This window comes from Ostrea edulis, chromosome 2, assembly GCF_947568905.1.
Source record: "Ostrea edulis chromosome 2, xbOstEdul1.1, whole genome shotgun sequence".
NCBI classification, from domain to species: Eukaryota; Metazoa; Mollusca; class Bivalvia; order Ostreida; family Ostreidae; genus Ostrea; species Ostrea edulis.
In genome coordinates, this window is record NC_079165.1 from 11,100,030 (window position 1) to 11,120,441 (window position 20,412).

The window sequence follows — 20,412 nt, forward strand, 5'->3', positions numbered from 1 at the left end:
GAATTATATATACATATAAAGCATTTAAGATACTACATATCACTTCATAAAAGAGGTTAATTTTCATATTTTACAGAATACTGTTCTTTGCCATTTACTTCATCCCGTTCGGCTCACAGTTTTGCGAAGCATACAAATGTTAAATAGAAATACTATTGAATGCATTTAACACAGCTGTAGTGAGATACTTTTTATGTTTTTTGCATGCAATATATAAACTGAGTTTCCCGAAAATGATTACTTATTCATAAAATGTCGGTCGTTTTTTGCAAAGATAAGACATTTGTAATTACATAGGACGATTCTAATAAAATGAAAAGGGCACATTTAAATACCCCCTTTACCAAAAATAGATTCATCCAAACATTTTCTAGATTCAGACCAAAGAGAAAGTAAACACCATGTTGAGGTTATTTCAGAAGGCATGTCTTCAGTTGCTTTCCTTCGACTCCAAGCTGGTAATGAATTCAAATTATGAATTTGAATGTAGTTTCAAGTTTGATTCCTAATTATCTTGACAATCGAATTAGATCTTAGGGCCGAGGGGGTGATTTTTAAACAGAACTTTTTTCAACATTTTATTCAATATTCCACTTAATTTGAATGTGCTGATTTCAAAATTAATAAGCATTTTAAAACATCTCTTTTCCCTGCATCACAATTGACAGGCAAACATGAGTACACTCGCGCATTTCCACATAGCTATTTTTCTGACGTGTAAATATTTGGCCGTGTAAAATAAATGACACAGAAGTTAACTTGATACCTATTTTACCTCTTTGGGGTGTGCAGAATATGAATATGACGTTATTTTATTGAAAATAAGTATGGCTATAGCTTCAAAACACTAATATACATGCCTACCCTCGATCATTTTAGCTACCGAACAAGGAAAATGACAGTCAGTATTTTTGTACGAAATTCTACACAAATATCATTGTTTCAATTACATATGTATGTCTTAATTGTTCTTTGTCAATATCCTTGATAGAAAATATTATAAGATTGTACCAAATCAGCGAGGTTATACCGTCAAAACAAAATAGTTATACAATACATGCGGGAAAATAGCTTATACCAGTTGTTTCTGTACCTTGTGTAAGATCATTTTCAGCAATTAGACGTCTTAAGCATTGGACCAAAGATAGTCTGGTCGTCTTGCTTTGTTATTTATCCCTTAACACCCCCACCCCCCCAACACACACACCAGGGCTCAGCCCTGGACCGGCTTGTGACCTAAGGCGGCCCCCAAACACTTTTGTTTATGCCGCGAACCCCACCTACGGACAGTAGGTAACAGTATCAATTAGGTGAAGTACAAAATCTAGGACATTTATATATATATTATTTTAAATAAACATGACAATTTGCAGTGATTTTTTAAAAACCCATTTTAGGTCCAAAAATCAGCCCTTTTCCCTCCCAAAAATTACCAATTTTTTCCCAATTTAACTTGCACTTTTCCCAATAATGAAAACTGGCAAAAATGTATTTGTTAAAAAATAAGTTCAATGTGAAAAGTTTATGTATGATTGACATGACAAAGACTAGATGATTTAGAAAGAATAGTAAAAAAAATTAAGATCTTAAAGAAAAGAAAGTTAAATATGTAAAATAAAAGAATAATGACATCAATTTGTGTTTGATTTCTTGTTTGATATATATTTAGCATATTTACAATGATGACTAGGTTTTCCCAATTTGATCAAAATGTTGAAAATTTTCCCCAATTCGAAAGCCACAGGACCCTTTTGATAAATGTTGAAAAATCACTGATTTGATAACAGGAAACTTCATTGAATTACATATATTTATTGCAGACAATGAAGTGCACGATTTATTTTCCTTTTGTTTCATTTACGTATATTAGAGTTATTGTTCTTGTAAGTTCTACCCAAAAGGTTGAAAAATTTATTTGACCATATTCTCTGAACATATACGTATTACTTCAGTGTTGTTTTAAGAAAAAGGAAGTTCAAATTATTTAAATATCAATGTAAAATCTGCGTATATGGCCGATTCTGGTCTTGCTACTTATTTTCTCACTTCAAAATACCGACAAAACGTAATTTCTTACCATGTGCTTTCTACACCACCATACAAGTAAAACTTTGAACTCCCTACTTTTGTTTGGTGTTAAAACTTTCTTATTCAAACCTCGGGGTTTATCATATAAAACAGGGAAAAGTACCTAACGCAGTGAGGTCAACTTTTTGTGATTGCAGGAAATGTTGCGGCCAGCGCCACCTACTGATGGCACCCACTGCTAGTAATATATTGTCTCTTCTATATTTTGAGAATCATTTGCTTGATTGACACTAAACTTGGCACCCTGGTACATCCTTATGAGCAGATGAGCCCTATTGATTTTAAAGTCACATGGTCAATCCACTTTGGACATGTGTGTATATATTATTACTTATTAGGTTTGTAACTGACTGTCTACGGTTGATCAATATGATTTATAGACGGCGAGGTGAAGCTACAGACTTAATAAGTGATTTATCTTCTTGAGGACCATTTATGTGACAAAAAGGCAACACATGCACAAGAACTGATAATCGCAATATCGAATGTAACGATCATTGTTATCTTAACAGTGAATAATAAATCAAGAATACTGAACTCAACATTACATGTGTTTGATTCCGTTAACAACAGCCCCCTCCCCAGTATTTGTGTAGACCTACAAACTGTTGTAAAAATTCAAATTTCAATATTTCAGTGGTAGCAACTTGCGGCAAGGTGGACATCAGTGTCCGATATAAAAAGAGTGGTGCCCCCCCCCCCCCCTCTCATTCTGCAGGTGAAAACAGTCTTGAAACTGTAAACATGTGATGATGTGTTGCTGCCAGTACACAAATTGTCTTTCACGATATCAACTCTTTTGTTGAAAGGCGATATCTCCACACCCATTCTCAATTAAAGCGTCCAATTCGCAGTAAAAATTCAAAAATAATAATGGCCAATATATAGTCAGACATTTTTTCTTTCCATAATAGCAAATTAATTTTCAACGCGATCCACCATCTAGCTATGTTTTGTAAATTCCGTCATTGTCCCAACATTCTGACCTCATTGGAAATAAGCTATATGGCTTTCATGAGTTATCCTTGGCATGTACATTAATTTACTCGCTGTGCTCTTAAAGTCAAATAGCTATTAAAATTTACCTTTTTATCTTGTGTATTTAACATCAACTTTGTTTTAACTATTTGTTCCTCTGTGATATTGTCTTGTATTTATATTGTATATGTGCCTATTCCTAAATAAATAAACTAAACCTAAATATTTCTTCAAAATCTGCACTCTCTCCTTTTACCGTCGAGTATAGTCTTTAAAAATCATAGTGATATGGACGGCAATCACATGGCTCAATTATAAACCAATGAAAAAGCGACATTTTAGTCCGAGGGGAAAATAAAGGAAGATATTGTTAGCTCAATATCTTGAATTATTTTGGCACTACTATCAATTAAATGATGCATGTGTATATAGCCCTTTTCAATTTTGCGCCATGTTTCTGAAACATTTGTGTTTTTGTTTTGTTTGTTTTTGTATTTTTTTTTTGGGGGGGAGCAATTATGTTCATTTTAAGTGCAATTAATCCAATGACAGTACCAAAAAAAGTTCAGATTTATCATGAGTATTATCCTTTTCATTTTTATGCAAGTTTGATATAACTAGGCCTATATTTCATAATTTGTTTATCTATTTACAACTGTATCTTATAACTTTCAAATTGATAGAATTAAAAAAAACCCATTGACAGTCTAATCAGATTTGTTCTAGTCATGGGCAACACATTTTTTTAATTATTAAACAAATCTAATAGTATCATGTCTGTGTAATCAATCTAAAGTGTACGTATGATGTTGTTTTCATTTTCATGTCAAAATTCAACAATTCTATCAGCGAAGAGTCTTTAAAAAAAATCACTTTTCCTTATTGATTCATTTCTCTGGCATATTACTCGTCTAAACATTTAATTGATATCCCTATCATGATTATCTATGATTTGGATTTTGCACCAGTACTGACAGAAATGTTGTCGTGTGAATATATAAAGATAAAGCTAAATATTTGAAGTTGGCATGTCTAATAACAAAGTATCATATGTTTGTAAGCTCCAAGGAGATTCTAGACCAACATAAATGGCAATGATCTTGCAAACCATTTAAGGTTGGTATTAGAGTGGAGGGAATGCTAAATTCCAATACAGTCCTATTTGGAAGTCATTGGCGTGGTAATAAATTAATATTTTTGAATGGAAAACATTGCATCTTGTATTTGAAATAAAAAAAAATTCTATAATTCTGGAGTTGTAGTAATTGAAGTACATGCACTACATATTGTAGCTGGCAGCATCAGGTAGTAGATCTATGTCGTTAAAATGGAAGAAGGAGAAGGAAGACAATTTTGAGGAGCTGGGTGAGGCTGAAGAAATCGGCCAAGAATATGGAGGATTTGACTACAAGAAGAAACAAAAACCACACGTCTCCTACCAGCAGAGCATCAAGTATTTTGATAGTGCAGGCATGTGATATTATTTCTTACTTTGTATTACAAATGTCATTTTACAGTACTGTAATAGTGCAGGCATGTGATATTATTTCTTACTTTGTATTACAAATGTCATTTTACAGTACTGTAATAGTGCAGGCTTGTGATATTTAATCTATTACATTGTATTACAAATGTCATTTTACAGTGTACTGTAATAGTGCAGGCTTGTGATATTTAATCTATTACATTGTATTACAAATGTCATTTTACAGTACTGTAATAGTGCAGGGTTGTGATATTGTTTATCACATCATATTACACTTTTCATTTTACAGTACTGCAACATTGCATAAGCACATATATTGCAGCCATTGAGTAGAATATTGAAATGCTTGTAAGTGTTATATAATCAGCATGTCCAGCTAGAGTGTACTGTACATTCATTGTGCTATCAGTATAGCTTTGTCTAGTGTGTACTGTACATTCATTGTGCTATCAGTATAGCTTTGTCTAGTGTGTACTGTACATTCATTGTGCTATCAGTATAGCTTTGTCTAGTGTGTACTGTACATTCATTATGCTATCAGCCAGTGTGTACTGTACATTCATTGTGCTATCAGCTAGTGTGTACTGTACATTCATTGTGCAATCAGTATAGCTTTGTCTAGAGTGTACTGTACATTCATTGTGCTATCAGCTAGAGTGTACTGTACATTCATTGTGCTATCAGTATAGCTTTGTCTAGAGTGTACTGTACATTCATTGTGCTATCAGCTAGTGTGTACTGTACATTCATTGTGCTATCAGCTAGTGTGTACTGTACATTCATTGTGCTATCAGCTAGTGTGTACTGTACATTCATTGTGCTATCAGCTAGAGTGTACTGTACATTAATTGTACTATCAGCTAGTGTGTACTGTACATTCATTGTACTATCAATATAGCTTTGTCTAGAGTGTACTGTACATTCATTGTGCTATCAGCTAGAGTGTATTGTACATTCATTGTGCTATCAGTATAGCTTTGTCTAGAGTGTACTGTACATTCATTGTACTATCAATATAGCTTTGTCTAGAGTGTACTGTACATTCATTGTGCTATCAGCTAGAGTATACTGTAGATTCATTGTGCTATCAGCTAGAGTGTACTGTACATTCATTGTACTATCAGCTAGAGTTTACTGTACATTCATTGTGCTATCAGCTAGTGTGTACTGTGCATTCATTGTACTATCAGCTAGAGTGTACTGTACATTCATTGTGCTATCAGCTAGAGTGTACTGTACATTCATTGTACTATCAGCTAGAGTGTACTGTACATTCATTGTACTATCAGCTAGAGTGTACTGTACATTCATTGTGCTATCAGTATAGCTTTGTCTAGAGTGTACTGTACATTCATTGTGCTATCAGTATAGCTTTGCCTAGAGTGTACTGTACATTCATTGTACTATCAGCTAGAGTTTACTGTACATTCATTGTGCTATCAGTATAGCTTTGTCTAGAGTGTACTGTACATTCATTGTGCTATCAGTACAACTTTGTCTAGAGTGTACTGTACATTCATTGTACTATCAGCTAGAGTGTACTGTACATTCATTGTACTATCAGCTAGAGTGTTCTGTACATTCATTGTACTATCAGCTAGAGTGTACTGTACATTCATTGTACTATCAGCTAGAGTGTACTGTACATTCATTGTACTATCAGCTAGAGTGTACTGTACATTCATTGTGCTATCAGTATAGCTTTGTCTAGAGTGTACTGTACATTCATTGTGCTATCAGTATAGCTTTGTCTAGAGTGTACTGTACATTCATTGTGCTATCAGTATAGCTTTGACTAGAGTGTACTGTAAAACTTGTACGGTACCAAATTTGATGCACCAGATGCGCATTTCGACAAATAATGTCTCTTCAGTGATGCTCAACCGAAATGTTTGAAATCCGAAATAACTATGAAGTTTTAGATCTAAATATAGCCAAAAACAGCGTGCCAAAAAAGTGGAGCCAAATTCGTCCAAGGATAAGAGCTATGCATGAGGGAGATAATCCTTAATTTTGAAATGAATTTCTATCAGCTAGAATGTACTGTACATGCATTGTGCTATCAGTATAGCTTTAATAATATAAACAGATTTATGATAGAGGAGAATATGCATCTGATTGATTGGAAGGATTTGACCTAGATCAAAAATTTTCCCTTGTCAACTGACAAAGAAAAAATTTCCAAGCTCAAAGTATTTTTGTCCCCACTATCAAAAAGGATCTTGCCCCTGGCTGTTCATGTGTCATTCTTAGTTTCCAATCTCTATCTTTAGAAGACTTATATTTTCATATTTACAATTTTACATCAGGGTTAGTGTGGTGAAGTGCTTAAGCTTGCTTGGGATTGCCTTTAAAGTGGAAGAACATACCTACAGATATTCAAATTAAAATTTTGACATACATATACCTGCAGATATTCAAATTAAAATTTTGACATACCCACAGATATTTAAATTAAAATTTTGACATACCTACAGGTATTCAAATTAAAATTTTGACATACCTACAGATATTCAAGTTAAAATTTTGACATACATGTACCTACAGATATTCAAATTAAGATTTTGACATTCTTGCTGATATTCAAATTAAAATTTTATTTTCCAACTTCTATCTTGAGAATGATTTGTAGTTGCATGGATGTTCATATTTGAAATTATGGGTGGAGTTTGAAGTTTCGTAGTTTTGTGAAAGGTTTTTAAAAATACTTGTTAAAAGTGTAAACTATAATTCTTAAGAATCAGAAATATTATCAATAGATTTGTTTTTAAGATCACTCACCAAAATTCTTAGAAAATGACTTTTATAATAGCATTTTGTTGTCATTTCTACTGTATTCTTTCTTTTGTTGACAGTGATCATAAATGAGTTAATTGACAGCTGAGAATGAGTTCTTTGAAACATGACTGAGTCATTGTACAACTTATTGACACACTTCCTAGTCAATCACACAATTTTTATTAAATTGAAACACTTTCTTCTTTGAAATGTTAAGGAAAGTCTGCTTTTACGTATCCGGTTTTAAATTTTAAACACCGACTAGAAAGTTCCAGTTATAACTTCTTTGTGTGATGTTTGTAGTTTACGAGAACTGTACGAGTCAAATTTAGCATTCAAATGTGAATCTTAGATATATTTACCATGAATTATTATAGTATCAAGTCCTCACTGCTCCAATGGTACAAAGCAATGTAATATCTACATTGATCTCCAAAAGGCGCATAGCTTGCAATCTAAGCCTGAACAAGTTAAAAATCATACATAGGCGTGACCCTCACAGTGGAATTCAAACTGTTTTTAGTGAGTTTGTGTTTGGTTCAAAGAAAACCAGAATTATAAATCCTTAGAAAATCATCAGTAAAGATGTTGAATATTTGAACTCTTCTTCACAAGTACTTTCAAGAAACAAAATTATTTGTACATGAGCTGTAGTTGCTAGAATCTACACATATGTTACACTATAACATTTTTTCTATAAGTATGAGATAACATGTAGGTATTTTTATGTATGATATGATTGATAGCCAAACAAAAAAAGAATAACACACACACCAAAAAAATTGTGAGAAAAAGGAAGGGATGGGGAAGCCCCCCCCCCCCCCCCTTCCTTGTGTTCTAATTGTCTGGTAGGACACAATTTTCAGTATGTTTTACACACACATATATATATATTGTCATATTCTGTTAATCTTGATTTTAAGACTGTATTTGCTGTTACAATTTACTATTTTCAAAGTGTGCAAAGAATAATTGTAAAACTTAAATTTAAAAATGGGGGTTTACGTACTCAAGAGACCATTTTGCGAAATATCTCTGGTCAACTATGGTAAAATATGTTTTTTTGTTAACCTTAGATATAATGCTACATATTTTTAAAGAAAAACTGGCATGTAAACAATTTAGATTTTGAGAATTTTTCAAAATTGCGATATTCTGTGATTTTTTTCTGAAGGATGTGAGCAGATTAAACAGCAATTGTGTATGTTTTCAATTGAATATCTTTAAAAATTCTCTCAGTAAATGAATAGCTATTGGTTTTTATATATTATAGCTTAATATGATGTGCTTTGGTGCATATTTTTAATAAAACATGAGATCATGCATTCTTGTGTTAAAATTTGGTTTTTGCATTTGGGGGTATATGTGCTCTGTAGCACATAGTATAAAAATAAACCCACAAAGGTATGTCTAATATGGGTTTTTTAGTTAGTTTATGAGTTGTTAAAGTTATTTAAATGAAAAAAAAATTTGATTGACAGAAATTTCTAATAGTATTTACCTACCTTAAGTAGAATACAATGTATCATTAATTTGATGTAAAAATGTTTGCATTTAGTGCTTTGTTTTTTGATGGATTGTGCACTGTACCGGTCTAAGTGGTTGACATTGTATGTAAGAGATCAAAATGATGAAATGCGTAATTGTGTTTGAATTTTAACTTTTCTTAACACACATCAATCAGTGCATCATTCTCACTCTCTAAATGTTACCTAGACTAATGTTAACATTTGAAGTAATTTTTTTTTTTTTTTTAAATTTCATGAACAAAACCTGCTGAAGGTATCCACAGCAGGGGCATTTGTGAAATTCTGAATCAAAACTTTTTAAATTGTCATGATTCAGTAATAATTTCAGTTTTTAATGAAAATGTGGAATTTTTTTACCCAGCATTTAGAAAAGCTTATGGCTCAGACAAAATATGGATGAGATACAGGAGGAATTACAAAGGAAACATTATGCCCAAGCCTCGGTACACTTGTACAGTAAGTTCAGCATATTGTCCTAAGTTCACTACATATACAAAAGTTCAGCATATTGTCCTAAGTTCAATACATATACAATAAGTTCAGCATATTGTCCTAAGTTCAACATGTATTCATTGATTTTATTATGTTCACTACATCAAGTTCAGAATTTTTACCAAGATTCACTACTCAAGTTCAGTATAGTGGACCCTCTTTATAATGTAATGCTGAGCACCTGGGTACAAATTTGTTATGTCATTACCAATAGTCGAAGGCTGATTCCACATGTATACACTATATCAGTGATTGAGGACTTGAGATTTGAAATGCTGAATTTAAGAAAAATTCGTAAACTTTTTTTATGTCTTATTAAGGATGACTGTATTTTGTTGATGTTTTTTAAAGAACTTTTACTGACTTGTGAATTCAACCACTGAACCAATAAATCCACAGATGTTCAAAAGTAGAAAATTTACAAGTTAATATTCGAAAAAGTGGGCAGTTATATAGCCCAATTGAAACATTGATATTATAAAAATCTTTAAATACTTCCAATTTGAAATATTAATTTAAAACAGGTATTGTAGTGAATATTTTGGCATCACACAAATGTTTGATGAGATATCACACTTCTGTACATTAGCATATCTAAAAGTGAATATGAATATTGCTCTATTTACAGCACAAAGGTGCCTTTTTGACGAACAACCCATGCCCAGTTTGTCGTGACGTGTATTTTGTTGTGGATCACAGGGTAAGTCAAACTCGGGTTTTAAGTCTCGGAAATATTTATTTACTATAGTCAGCTGTAAGAGATGTAAAAATACAATTATATCTTCCTATTCCTTTACAGCATCCTAAACTTCTTAAGGAGTTTTTAGATACCAACACAATTCAAGTCTCTGACAACCAGAAAACGGGGGTCTGTTTTAAACAGCAGAGAAATTTGATAAGGGAGACCGAGCTGGCCATTGATAGAGGTATGTTTTACTTGTAATTCAACACTAACACATGGTATATTGAGATGTTTTACTTGTAATTAAACACTAACACATGATATATTGAGATGTTTTACTTGTAATTAAACACTAACACATGATATATTGAGGTATGTTTTATGTGTAATTAAACACTAACACATGATATATAAAGGTATGTTTTACTTGTAATTATAAACACTAACACATGGTATATTGAAGTATGTTTTATTTGTAATTAAACACTAACACATGATATATTGAGATGTTTTACTTGTAATTAAACACTAACACATGATATATTGAGATGTTTTACTTGTAATTGAACACTAACACATGGTATATTGAGATGTTTTACTTGTAATTAAACACTAACACATGGTATATTGAGATGTTTTACTTGTAATTAAACACTAACACATGGTATATCGAGGTATTTTATTTGTAATTAAACACTAACACATGATATATTGAGTGTTTTACTTGTAATTAAACACTAACACATGATATATTGAGATGTTGTACTTGTAATTGAACACTAACACATGGTATATTGAGATGTTTTACTTGTAATTAAACACTAACACATGGTATATCGAGGTATTTTATTTGTAATTAAACACTAACACATGATATATTGAGATGTTTTACTTGTAATTAAACACTAACACATGATATATTGAGATGTTGTACTTGTAATTGAACACTAACACATGGTATATTGAGATGTTGTACTTGTAATTGAACACTAACACATGGTATATTGAGATGTTTTACTTGTAATTAAACACTAACACATGATATATTGAGATGTTTTACTTGTAATTAAACACCAACACATGGTATATTGAGATGTTTTACTTGTAATTAAACACTAACACATGATATATTGAGATGTTTTACTTGTAATTAAACACTAACACATGGTATATTGAGATGTTTTACTTGTAATTAAACACTAACACATGATATATTGAGATGTTTTACTTGTAATTAAACACTAACACATGGTATATTGAGATGTTTTACTTTTAATTAAACACTAACACATGGTATATTGAGATGTTTTACTTGTAATTAAACACTAACACATGGTATATTGAGATGTTTTACTTGTAATTAAACACTAACACATGGTATATCGAGGTATTTTATTTGTAATTAAACACTAACACATGATATATTAAGTGTTTTATTTGCAATTAAACACTAACACATGATATATTGAGGTAGGTTTTACTTGTAATTCAACACTAACACATGATATATTGAGATGTTTTACTTGTAATTCAACACTAACACATGATATATTGAGGTAGGTTTTACTTGTAATTAAACACTAACACATGATATATTGAGATGTTTTACTTGTAATTCAACACTAACACATGATATATTGAGATATGTTTTATTTGTAATTAAACACTAACACATGGTATATTGAGGTATTTTATTTGTAATTAAACACTAACACATGATATATTGAGATGTTTTACTTGTAATTAAACACTAACACATGATATATTGAGATGTTTTACTTGTAATTAAACACTAACACATGGTATATTGAGATGTTTTACTTGTAATTAAACACTAACACATGGTATATTGAGATGTTTTACTTGTAATTAAACACTAACACATGATATATTGAGATGTTTTACTTGTAATTAAACACTAACACATGGTATATCGAGGTATTTTATTTGTAATTAAACACTAACACATGATATATTGAGTGTTTTATTTGCAATTAAACACTAACACATGATATATTGAAGTATGTTTTGCTTGTAATTGAACACTAAAACATGATATATTGAGATGTTTTACTTGTAATTAAACACCAACACATGATATATTGAGATGTTTTATTTGTAATTAAACACTAACACATGATATATTGAGATGTTTTATTTGTAATTAAACACTAACACATGATATATTGAGATATGTTTTGCTTGTAATTAAACACTAACACATCATATATTGAGATGTTTTATTTGTAATTAAACACTAACACATGGTATATTGAGATGTTTTATTTGTAATTAAACACTTACACATGGTATATTGAGATGTTTTATTTGTAATTAAACACTAACACATGATATATTGAGATATGTTTTATTTGTAATTAAACACTAACACATCATATATTGAGATATGTTTTATTTGTAATTAAACACTAACACATCATATATTGAGATATGTTTTATTTGTGACTAAACATTGACACCTCATGCAATGTACTGCATGTACAGTTTCAAAAACTGTTATAGGTTCCTTGACAGGATTAGGCATTGTGTATAGATCTGGATCCATGTATATGGGGGGGGGGGGGGGGGGGGGGGGGGGGGGGGGGGAGGTATAAGTATACAGCTCATTTATCAGTATTGCAGGTTTTATGATATCTTCATGTTCTTTTCTATTTACTTCAAAATTCATTTCTTTCTCATGTCACATGCTAGTCATTAGATGGTGCATATTATAATACAGCAGTGTTTGTGTGTCCATCTGTCTGTTTTTTTTATTATTTCTCAGTCACATATTAAGCATACAGCAGTGTTTGTGTGTCCATCTGTCTGTTTTTTTATTATTTCTCAGTCACATATTAAGCATACAGCAGTGTTTGTGTGTCCATCTGTCTGGGTTTTATTATTTCTCAGTCACATATTAAGCATACAGCAGTGTTTGTGTGTCCATCTGTCTGTTTTGTTATTATTTCTCAGTCACATATTAAGCATACAGCAGTGTTTGTGTGTCCATCTGTCTGGGTTTTTTTTTATTATTTCTCAGTCACATATTAAGCATACAGCAGTGTTTGTGTGTCCATCTGTCTGTTTTTTTATTATTTCTCAGTCACATATTAAGCATACAGCAGTGTTTGTGTGTCCATCTGTCTGTTTTTTTATTATTTCTCAGTCACATATTAAGCATACAGCGGTGTTTGTGTGTCCATCTGTCTGTTTTTTTTATTATTTCTCAGTCACATATTAAGCATACAGTGGTGTTTGTGTGTCCATCTGTCTGTTTTTTTTATTATTTCTCAGTCACATATTAAGCATACAGCAGTGTTTGTGTGTCCATCTGTCTGTTTTTTTTATTATTTCTCAGTCACATATTAAGCATACAGCAGTGTTTGTGTGTCCATCTGTCTGTTTTTTTTATTATTTCTCAGTCACATATTAAGCATACAGCAGTGTTTGTGTGTCCATCTGTCTGTTTTTTTTATTATTTCTCAGTCACATATTAAGCATACAGCAGTGTTTGTGTGTCCATCTGTCTGTTTTTTTATTATTTCTCAGTCACATATTAAGCATACAGCAGTGTTTGTGTGTCCATCTGTCTGGGTTTTATTATTTCTCAGTCACATATTAAGCATACAGCAGTGTTTGTGTGTCCATCTGTCTGTTTTGTTATTATTTCTCAGTCACATATTAAGCATACAGCAGTGTTTGTGTGTCCATCTGTCTGGGTTTTTTTTTATTATTTCTCAGTCACATATTAAGCATACAGCAGTGTTTGTGTGTCCATCTGTCTGTTTTGTTATTATTTCTCAGTCACATATTAAGCATACAGCAGTGTTTGTGTGTCCATCTGTCTGTTTTTTTATTATTTCTCAGTCACATATTAAGCATACAGCGGTGTTTGTGTGTCCATCTGTCTGTTTTTTTTATTATTTCTCAGTCACATATTAAGCATACAGTGGTGTTTGTGTGTCCATCTGTCTGTTTTTTTTATTATTTCTCAGTCACATATTAAGCATACAGCAGTGTTTGTGTGTCCATCTGTCTGTTTTTTTTATTATTTCTCAGTCACATATTAAGCATACAGCAGTGTTTGTGTGTCCATCTGTCTGTTTTTTTTATTATTTCTCAGTCACATATTAAGCATACAGCAGTGTTTGTGTGTCCATCTGTCTGTTTTTTTTATTATTTCTCAGTCACATATTAAGCATACAGCAGTGTTTGTGTGTCCATCTGTCTGTTTTTTTATTATTTCTCAGTCACATATTAAGCATACAGCAGTGTTTGTGTGTCCATCTGTCTGTTTTTTTATTATTTCTCAGTCACATATTAAGCCGAAACTTATCGTGTAGATTCCTTGTGGGTCACTCTAGACCATGTTACAATTTCAAATCCATTTCATCCTCTCATGTAGGAGTTTTGTTCCTTTATTTTAAATTTACCATTATATGGAGGGCACGGTTTGTCTGTCCAACTAATCCTACAGTTTTTAAGTCAGGGTCTTCTTATTTTAAAGAATTTTTGTATGGGTATTGAAGATTTGTATGTGTGAAGGATTTTGATAATCTTCAATATTTGAGAAAATTACTGATAAAGTCAGAAAACAAACACCATAATAAAAAAGCCCACCATACACCGTTTCCATTACTCTTAAAAAATCCAGCTCTACCAAATTAGAAATAACAGTCATGAGCATACTTCTTCTATATGGATATGATTATAATGACTATAATTTTTTTCTCTTAAAGAAAAGTTATTGCATTTAAATTCTATAGATGACTATTTTTCATTCTATGCTCATCTATTTCACATCAATCATTTGTATGTGTTATGATTATTTTTATGCTCATTTATAATGCTAGAAATAGTAATCACATGCTCATTTATAATGCTAAAAATAGTAATCACTTGCTCATTTATAATGCTAAAAATAGTAATCACATACTCATTTATAATGCTAAAAATAGTAATCACATGCTCATTTATAATGCTAAAAATAGTAATCACTTGCTCATTTATAATGCTAAAAATAGTAATCACATGCTCATTTATAATGCTAAAAATAGTAATCACATGCTCATTTATAATGCTAAAAAGAGTAATCACTTGCTCATTTATAATGCTAAAAATAGTAATCACATGCTCATTTATAATGCTAAAAATAGTAATCACATACTCATTCATAATGCTAAAAATAGTAATCACATGCTTATTCATAATGCTAAAAATAGTAATCACTTGCTCATTTATAAAGCTAAAAATAGTAATCACATACTTATTCATAATGCTAAAAATGGTAATCACATGCTTATTTATAATGCTAAAAATAGTAATCACATGCTCATTTATAATGCTAAAAATAGTAATCACTTGTTATTTTATAATGTTAAAAATGGGAAAGTTGTAGAGGTATTGGAATTATTGATTTGGTAGATACAGTCACTGCAAGATTATAATATTGATGTAGACAGAATGTCAACAGATAGTGAACTTGTTGGTGCTGGACTTGTACAATGAAATGATTTACCTTCTTTTGAATAGGCTACATGGAGGGTTATGTCCCCTTCAGGACATATGATATGGACTACTACAAGTCTCTTGTGAACAAACCTGAGGAGAAGGAAAAGACAGATGTTCCATTTAAGATTTTAAATCCAGAGTTACTGCCTTATAATATAGTGAAAAAACACTCGCAATCCAGGAGGGAAAATCCGGAAAATGCTCGAAATCCAGGTGGGAAGAGCAACTTAAAGACATAGAAAACACTCAAACTCCAGACAGCCACTTGAAAAAAGACTTAAAACACAAAAATGTCAAAGTACAAAATTGTATGTATCGTAGCGTTTTCGTTTGACGTGAAGGAATGGAGGAATACCATTGTCCATCACAGAGCTCGGTGTTCCTGGTGTCAGTGTGGATATGTTGTGTAACCTGATAGTGCTGTGTAACACTCAGGTGATTTGTTCTATATCTGATTTGGACTCGCTAAATGTAAAGCACATGTGCTCATACTAAGCGAGTCTGGTCAATGGATTTTCAAGGGAGATAAGCCAGGAGTTTTCCTTTTACCACAATAACATCATCAATGAAGGTGGAATCCTGAATGATAGTTCAACTTTGCAGTATTTTGGATTTTAGCCTGCCAGTTTGGTGAATAAAAGTGTTGCAAAACTTTTATATTGCAATTTGTGTCAAGTGGTTGTATTAAGTACTGTTGTTGACCCATTGGTTGTCTGTTATGAAGACAGCTGAAATCCTATCAGTAAACGGAATTGTTCTGGGGCCCCAATCCATGGGTCATGTTGAATTCAAATCACAGAAATTTCAAATTAATTCCAGTGTAGATGTGGCCCTGCCCAGATCCCTAAGTCATGGTCTGAACAAACTTGATCTACATCACTTGAAGGTTCCTGCATATTAACCATTGTTGAGAAGATTTTAAAACAAATCTACATGTAAAACTTTAAAACTCCTACTGTGGCCTTGACCCTAAGGATCATTGTTTGAACAATCTTGAATCATCATTACATAAGGAAGCAAATTTTGGCAGTGTTTGCATTAATATGATACATAGAGCAAAGTTTGGTTGAAATAGACCCTGTGGTTACTCAGAAGTTGAAAATGTGATATTGCAGACAAGACAAAATATTGGTCAGAAAGTTCACAGCTAAGGAGAACTACTGAAAATTTGATTTTGATGAAGTTGCATGGTCAAAGTTCTATCCACTCTGGACATAGGAAGATACTGTCCACTCAATATCTTGAGAACTCTTGCTTACCAGACATCAAACTTGGTACACAGTCTTTATTTATTTTGGGTTCACATGGTCAAACTGGACATACAATGTAGCAATATATTGTCTCCCATATTTTAAGAATCATTTGCTTGCTTGACACCAAACTTAGTAAACTGGTACATCCTAAGGAGTAAATGACTTATTGATTTTGATATTGAGGTCATGATCAAAGGTGATATTGTCTGCTCAATATCTTGATCATTTTGGCACTATCATCAATTAAATGATATGTATGTATAACTTCTTGCATACATGTTTCAAAACATTCTCGTTTTTATAAACAACCTTGTTGAGTCACCACTCCCACAAATCATAAGCAACCTGTGGGGTCAGGCATGCTTGCCTTATATAACATTCTTTTACCTAATGACCTGACATTGCTCAAATGACCTTGAGCTATGTTCATAACCCATCCACTGGTCAAAACAATCTAGGTGCTCCATTATAAACTGGTTCCTTGTCTTCCTCCCAATGATCTTGGCCCTTTCAAAATGACCTCAATTAAAACATATGGTCTTCACCTTTGTGTTAAGTATGGTATTGTAAAAATCACTTCATGTATAAACGTCTCATCATTTATACAAGAAAATACCCCCCTCCCCACTTTATTTTTGCCCATGGATATCCATCGTCACAAACCGCGGCCAATATGTACGATCCTCTCCCATCTCAGGAGAGCTACACGGACTCTGGAGTAGGAGAGCTACACGGACTCTGGAGTGTGGCTTGAGACGATGTGGGATATCAGAATAAAATGGAGGTGATTTACAGCTGCATCCAATTCTGAATGAATGAAGTAAAGCCACTGATTCACACATCTGAACAAAATGGTGACATCTAGTTATTCACCGTAGTCTAATTATCCAAGTAAATGTACAGTACATGAATGCACTGGTATAGAAATGAGTATAAACAAACATTCTTCCATTGAATTTTTATAACAAATACATTTGAAATACTGTATAATACAAATGGCCTCACTGACTAGACTTTTAAGTCCCAGCTAGGACTTTGTTTCTCCAATCATTATTAAACACTACATTGCTTGAGTTTTAAATAAAGAGACCATTTTCTCTGATACATGCACCATGGAGATGTGGTTTTACCACTGAAAAGATGACAACATTTACATCACAGTCCTCCAAAAGAAATGAAGTTTTCTGTCAAATTTAAAAAATCCAAACTCTGATCTTGTAATGAAAGGCGATGCTTGCTGCACACAATCTCTGAAAAGGGCAATGAAAGCAATGATTGTAGCAAACATCTCTGGGAAAGGCGATGAAAGTGAACGGAGAAGCAATCTGGCCAGTATCACTAATGTAAATGCAGGTGGATCTACGCCAGACTTTCTGCATTCTTTGTAATACATGGAAATAAATCTACGAGCTCCAGACATAAGAACTATATCCTGGAATGAAAACCACTTAGAGAGCAAGGCAAAATTTGACACAACATGATTTTTAAAAGAGTTTTAACGTCCCTGTGTGTTTATTTATTGTATCCACTGTCCTTCGATGACTGGGACTTTTCCTCCCCATCGCTATTCAGCGTGTTTCCGCGCCTCGCTATCAGAGAACCTCCTGACTCATTGGACGATATTGAAGCCGTGTCTTCTGACCCCTCGGTCACGGTTCGTCTGACTGGCTGTAGTTTAGTGATGTCCGACTTTGTTTTTCCTGTGTCTGACTGAGATGCCTCATGCCCAGCCCTCGCAACTGGGGGTGGGGTACCAGCCAGTCCACACCCTAACGGAACACTGCTCATCTTGGTCAGGGCGGGTTTGACTCTGGGGGGTGAAGTAGGAACTGATCCTGTTCTCTCCCGTGGTGTGCCGTCTGCTGAGTCAGGTGAAGGTTGTGGTTTGGAAACTGAAAATGGTACAAAAAAGCATTTAATTACCTTTGACTGTAAACGAGACCTAAATATACACAGTTTTGATATGTGTGTCAATACGAATACATTCTAAAATTTGAAATCTCATAACAAATTATTTCTTAAGTTCTAGATAATAATTTACGTGTATCTGATGGTTTTGAACTAATACAAATAATGGTGCTATGAAATTATAGTGCCGATATTGAAATTTAACGACTTGATGTATAGTAACATGCTGCAAGCAGGTAGAAAGATGGCTGCAGTGTAAGTGGTAATGATTGGCAAAAGATCTGAATGTGATTTTAAATAATAATGGCAATAAAATACCTACAGTACATATAAGAAATACCTGGTGCAATCCATGCATCATAATCATGATTCAAACAAGAAGCCTGGTTGTTGTAATGCTCACCTGAACCAACCTTACACTAGTCTTAACTCTGATAAAACTCGAACATCTACTGCCTACCTCAACACCTCCCTCCCTCCTAAGTTAAAAATCATACCTATTAAATATGATAATGCTTCCTATTTGCAATTGATAGAATACTGTCATCTGAAAATGGCTAAGTTTTGAAGACCTTACCGTAGTTCTAAACATACTATATGTGTCGCCATGACACGAATGCCCCCGCCTGAAGTAAAGTAAAGTGTAGGAAATCCATCAAAGTATAGAATTATGTGGTATTCAGATAGTATGCTACACACATTTAGTACAATGAAGAACTCAACAACAATCCTTTATATGTTTTAACAGCCATAAAATAAATACATTAATTTTTCTACGTTAAAGAGGCACAACTCCATCAAAAATCAACGAACCAGAACACAACTCATTCTCAGTTTGTAACTCATCAATATACATCTGCATTCTAAAAATCAGTTCAATATCTCAAGGGTTTTAGAAAAAAAGTCCATAAAACTGGTTGAAACAGTAATTGTTCTAAGTGGCACAACTCCATTAAAAATCAATGAACCGGAACAAAACTCAAACTCGATCTGTAACTCATTAAAATGCACCTGCATACAAAAAAATCAACTCATTATCTAAGGCGTTTAGAAAAAAAAAATCCGGAAAACTGGTCCCAACATTAATTTTTCGAAATTAAAGGGGCACAACTCCATATTAAATCAACGAACCGAAACGAAACTCAAACTCAATCTGTAACTCATCAATATACACCAGCATACAAAAAATCAATTCAATGTCTTGAGGTGTTTGGAAAAAAAGTCCGGAAAACTGGATGTTGCTGAAGGACAGACAAGGGTAAAACTATACACCCCGACCACTTCGTGGTGGAGGCATAAAAAGTTTTATTAAAATGACCAGAGGACTTGGTCCTTCCTTTGAATATAATAAATTCCCTTCAATTGTGGATGTTTAAAGAGTTCAAAATGTGATTACATAAAAAAGAATGAGAAGTTTAATATCTGAAAAGTTTACGGAATATAAATAGGTCAGCAAGCATCAATCTGAACCTTTGGATCGGGAGAAAGCTTAAACAAGTGTTATGTTCCTCAGCGTTTAAACGCATTACCAACAATGAAAGACAACTCCTGCTGTGTGATAGCGCATCTAATACTTGCATAATTTTTGCAATTAATATTTGCCATCTGAAATAATATCAAATAAATGCATTAAAAGAAACTAGTTTTTTTTTTTTAAATAATACCTATGATGAAAGTATTATATCAAATAAAAGCTAAACCCCGCCC

The 20,412-nt window shown here is 32.7% G+C and overlaps 2 protein-coding genes across 6 annotated transcripts in view; one reads left to right on the plus strand and one right to left on the minus strand.

The window, feature by feature from the left end:
- The first annotated feature begins 357 nt into the window (after positions 1 to 357).
- LOC125678945 (28S ribosomal protein S18b, mitochondrial-like) lies at positions 358 to 16,201 on the plus strand. Of its 2 annotated transcripts, none has more exons than XM_048917768.2 (6): positions 358 to 458; positions 4,359 to 4,536; positions 9,221 to 9,315; positions 9,980 to 10,051; positions 10,151 to 10,277; positions 15,566 to 16,201. In XM_048917768.2, the coding sequence occupies exons 1-6, from the start codon at positions 402 to 404 to the stop codon at positions 15,781 to 15,783; spliced, it is 747 nt and encodes a 248-aa protein (XP_048773725.1). In that variant the 5' UTR covers positions 358 to 401; the 3' UTR covers positions 15,784 to 16,201. The 2 variants fall into 2 exon arrangements, with proteins under 2 accessions (XP_048773725.1, XP_048773726.1); XM_048917769.2 differs by lacking the exon at positions 358 to 458 and adding an exon at positions 4,107 to 4,246.
- Positions 16,202 to 17,740: 1,539 nt separating this feature from the next.
- Positions 17,741 to 20,412, minus strand: part of LOC125678944 (hamartin-like) — a 34,403-nt gene continuing 31,731 nt past the window's right edge. For 3 of the 4 annotated variants that reach the window (XM_048917766.2, XM_048917765.2, XM_048917764.2), the window contains one exon: positions 17,741 to 18,689. In XM_048917766.2, the coding sequence (XP_048773723.2) occupies positions 18,310 to 18,689 (380 nt within the window). In that variant the 3' untranslated portion in view covers positions 17,741 to 18,309. The remainder of the gene's footprint in view (positions 18,690 to 20,412) is intronic. The other variant, XM_048917767.2, reaches the window with a different exon arrangement.

Bases quoted from the DNA above. Each gene is read 5' to 3' on its own strand.
- LOC125678945 (XM_048917768.2), top strand. From the start codon at position 402: ATGTTGAGGTTATTTCAGAAGGCATGTCTTCAGTTGCTTTCCTTCGAC. The intron at 4,537-9,220 runs GCATGTGATATT...TTTTTTACCCAG, and splicing joins CAAGTATTTTGATAGTGCAG to CATTTAGAAAAGCTTATGGC. The intron at 9,316-9,979 runs GTAAGTTCAGCA...CTCTATTTACAG, and splicing joins AGCCTCGGTACACTTGTACA to CACAAAGGTGCCTTTTTGAC.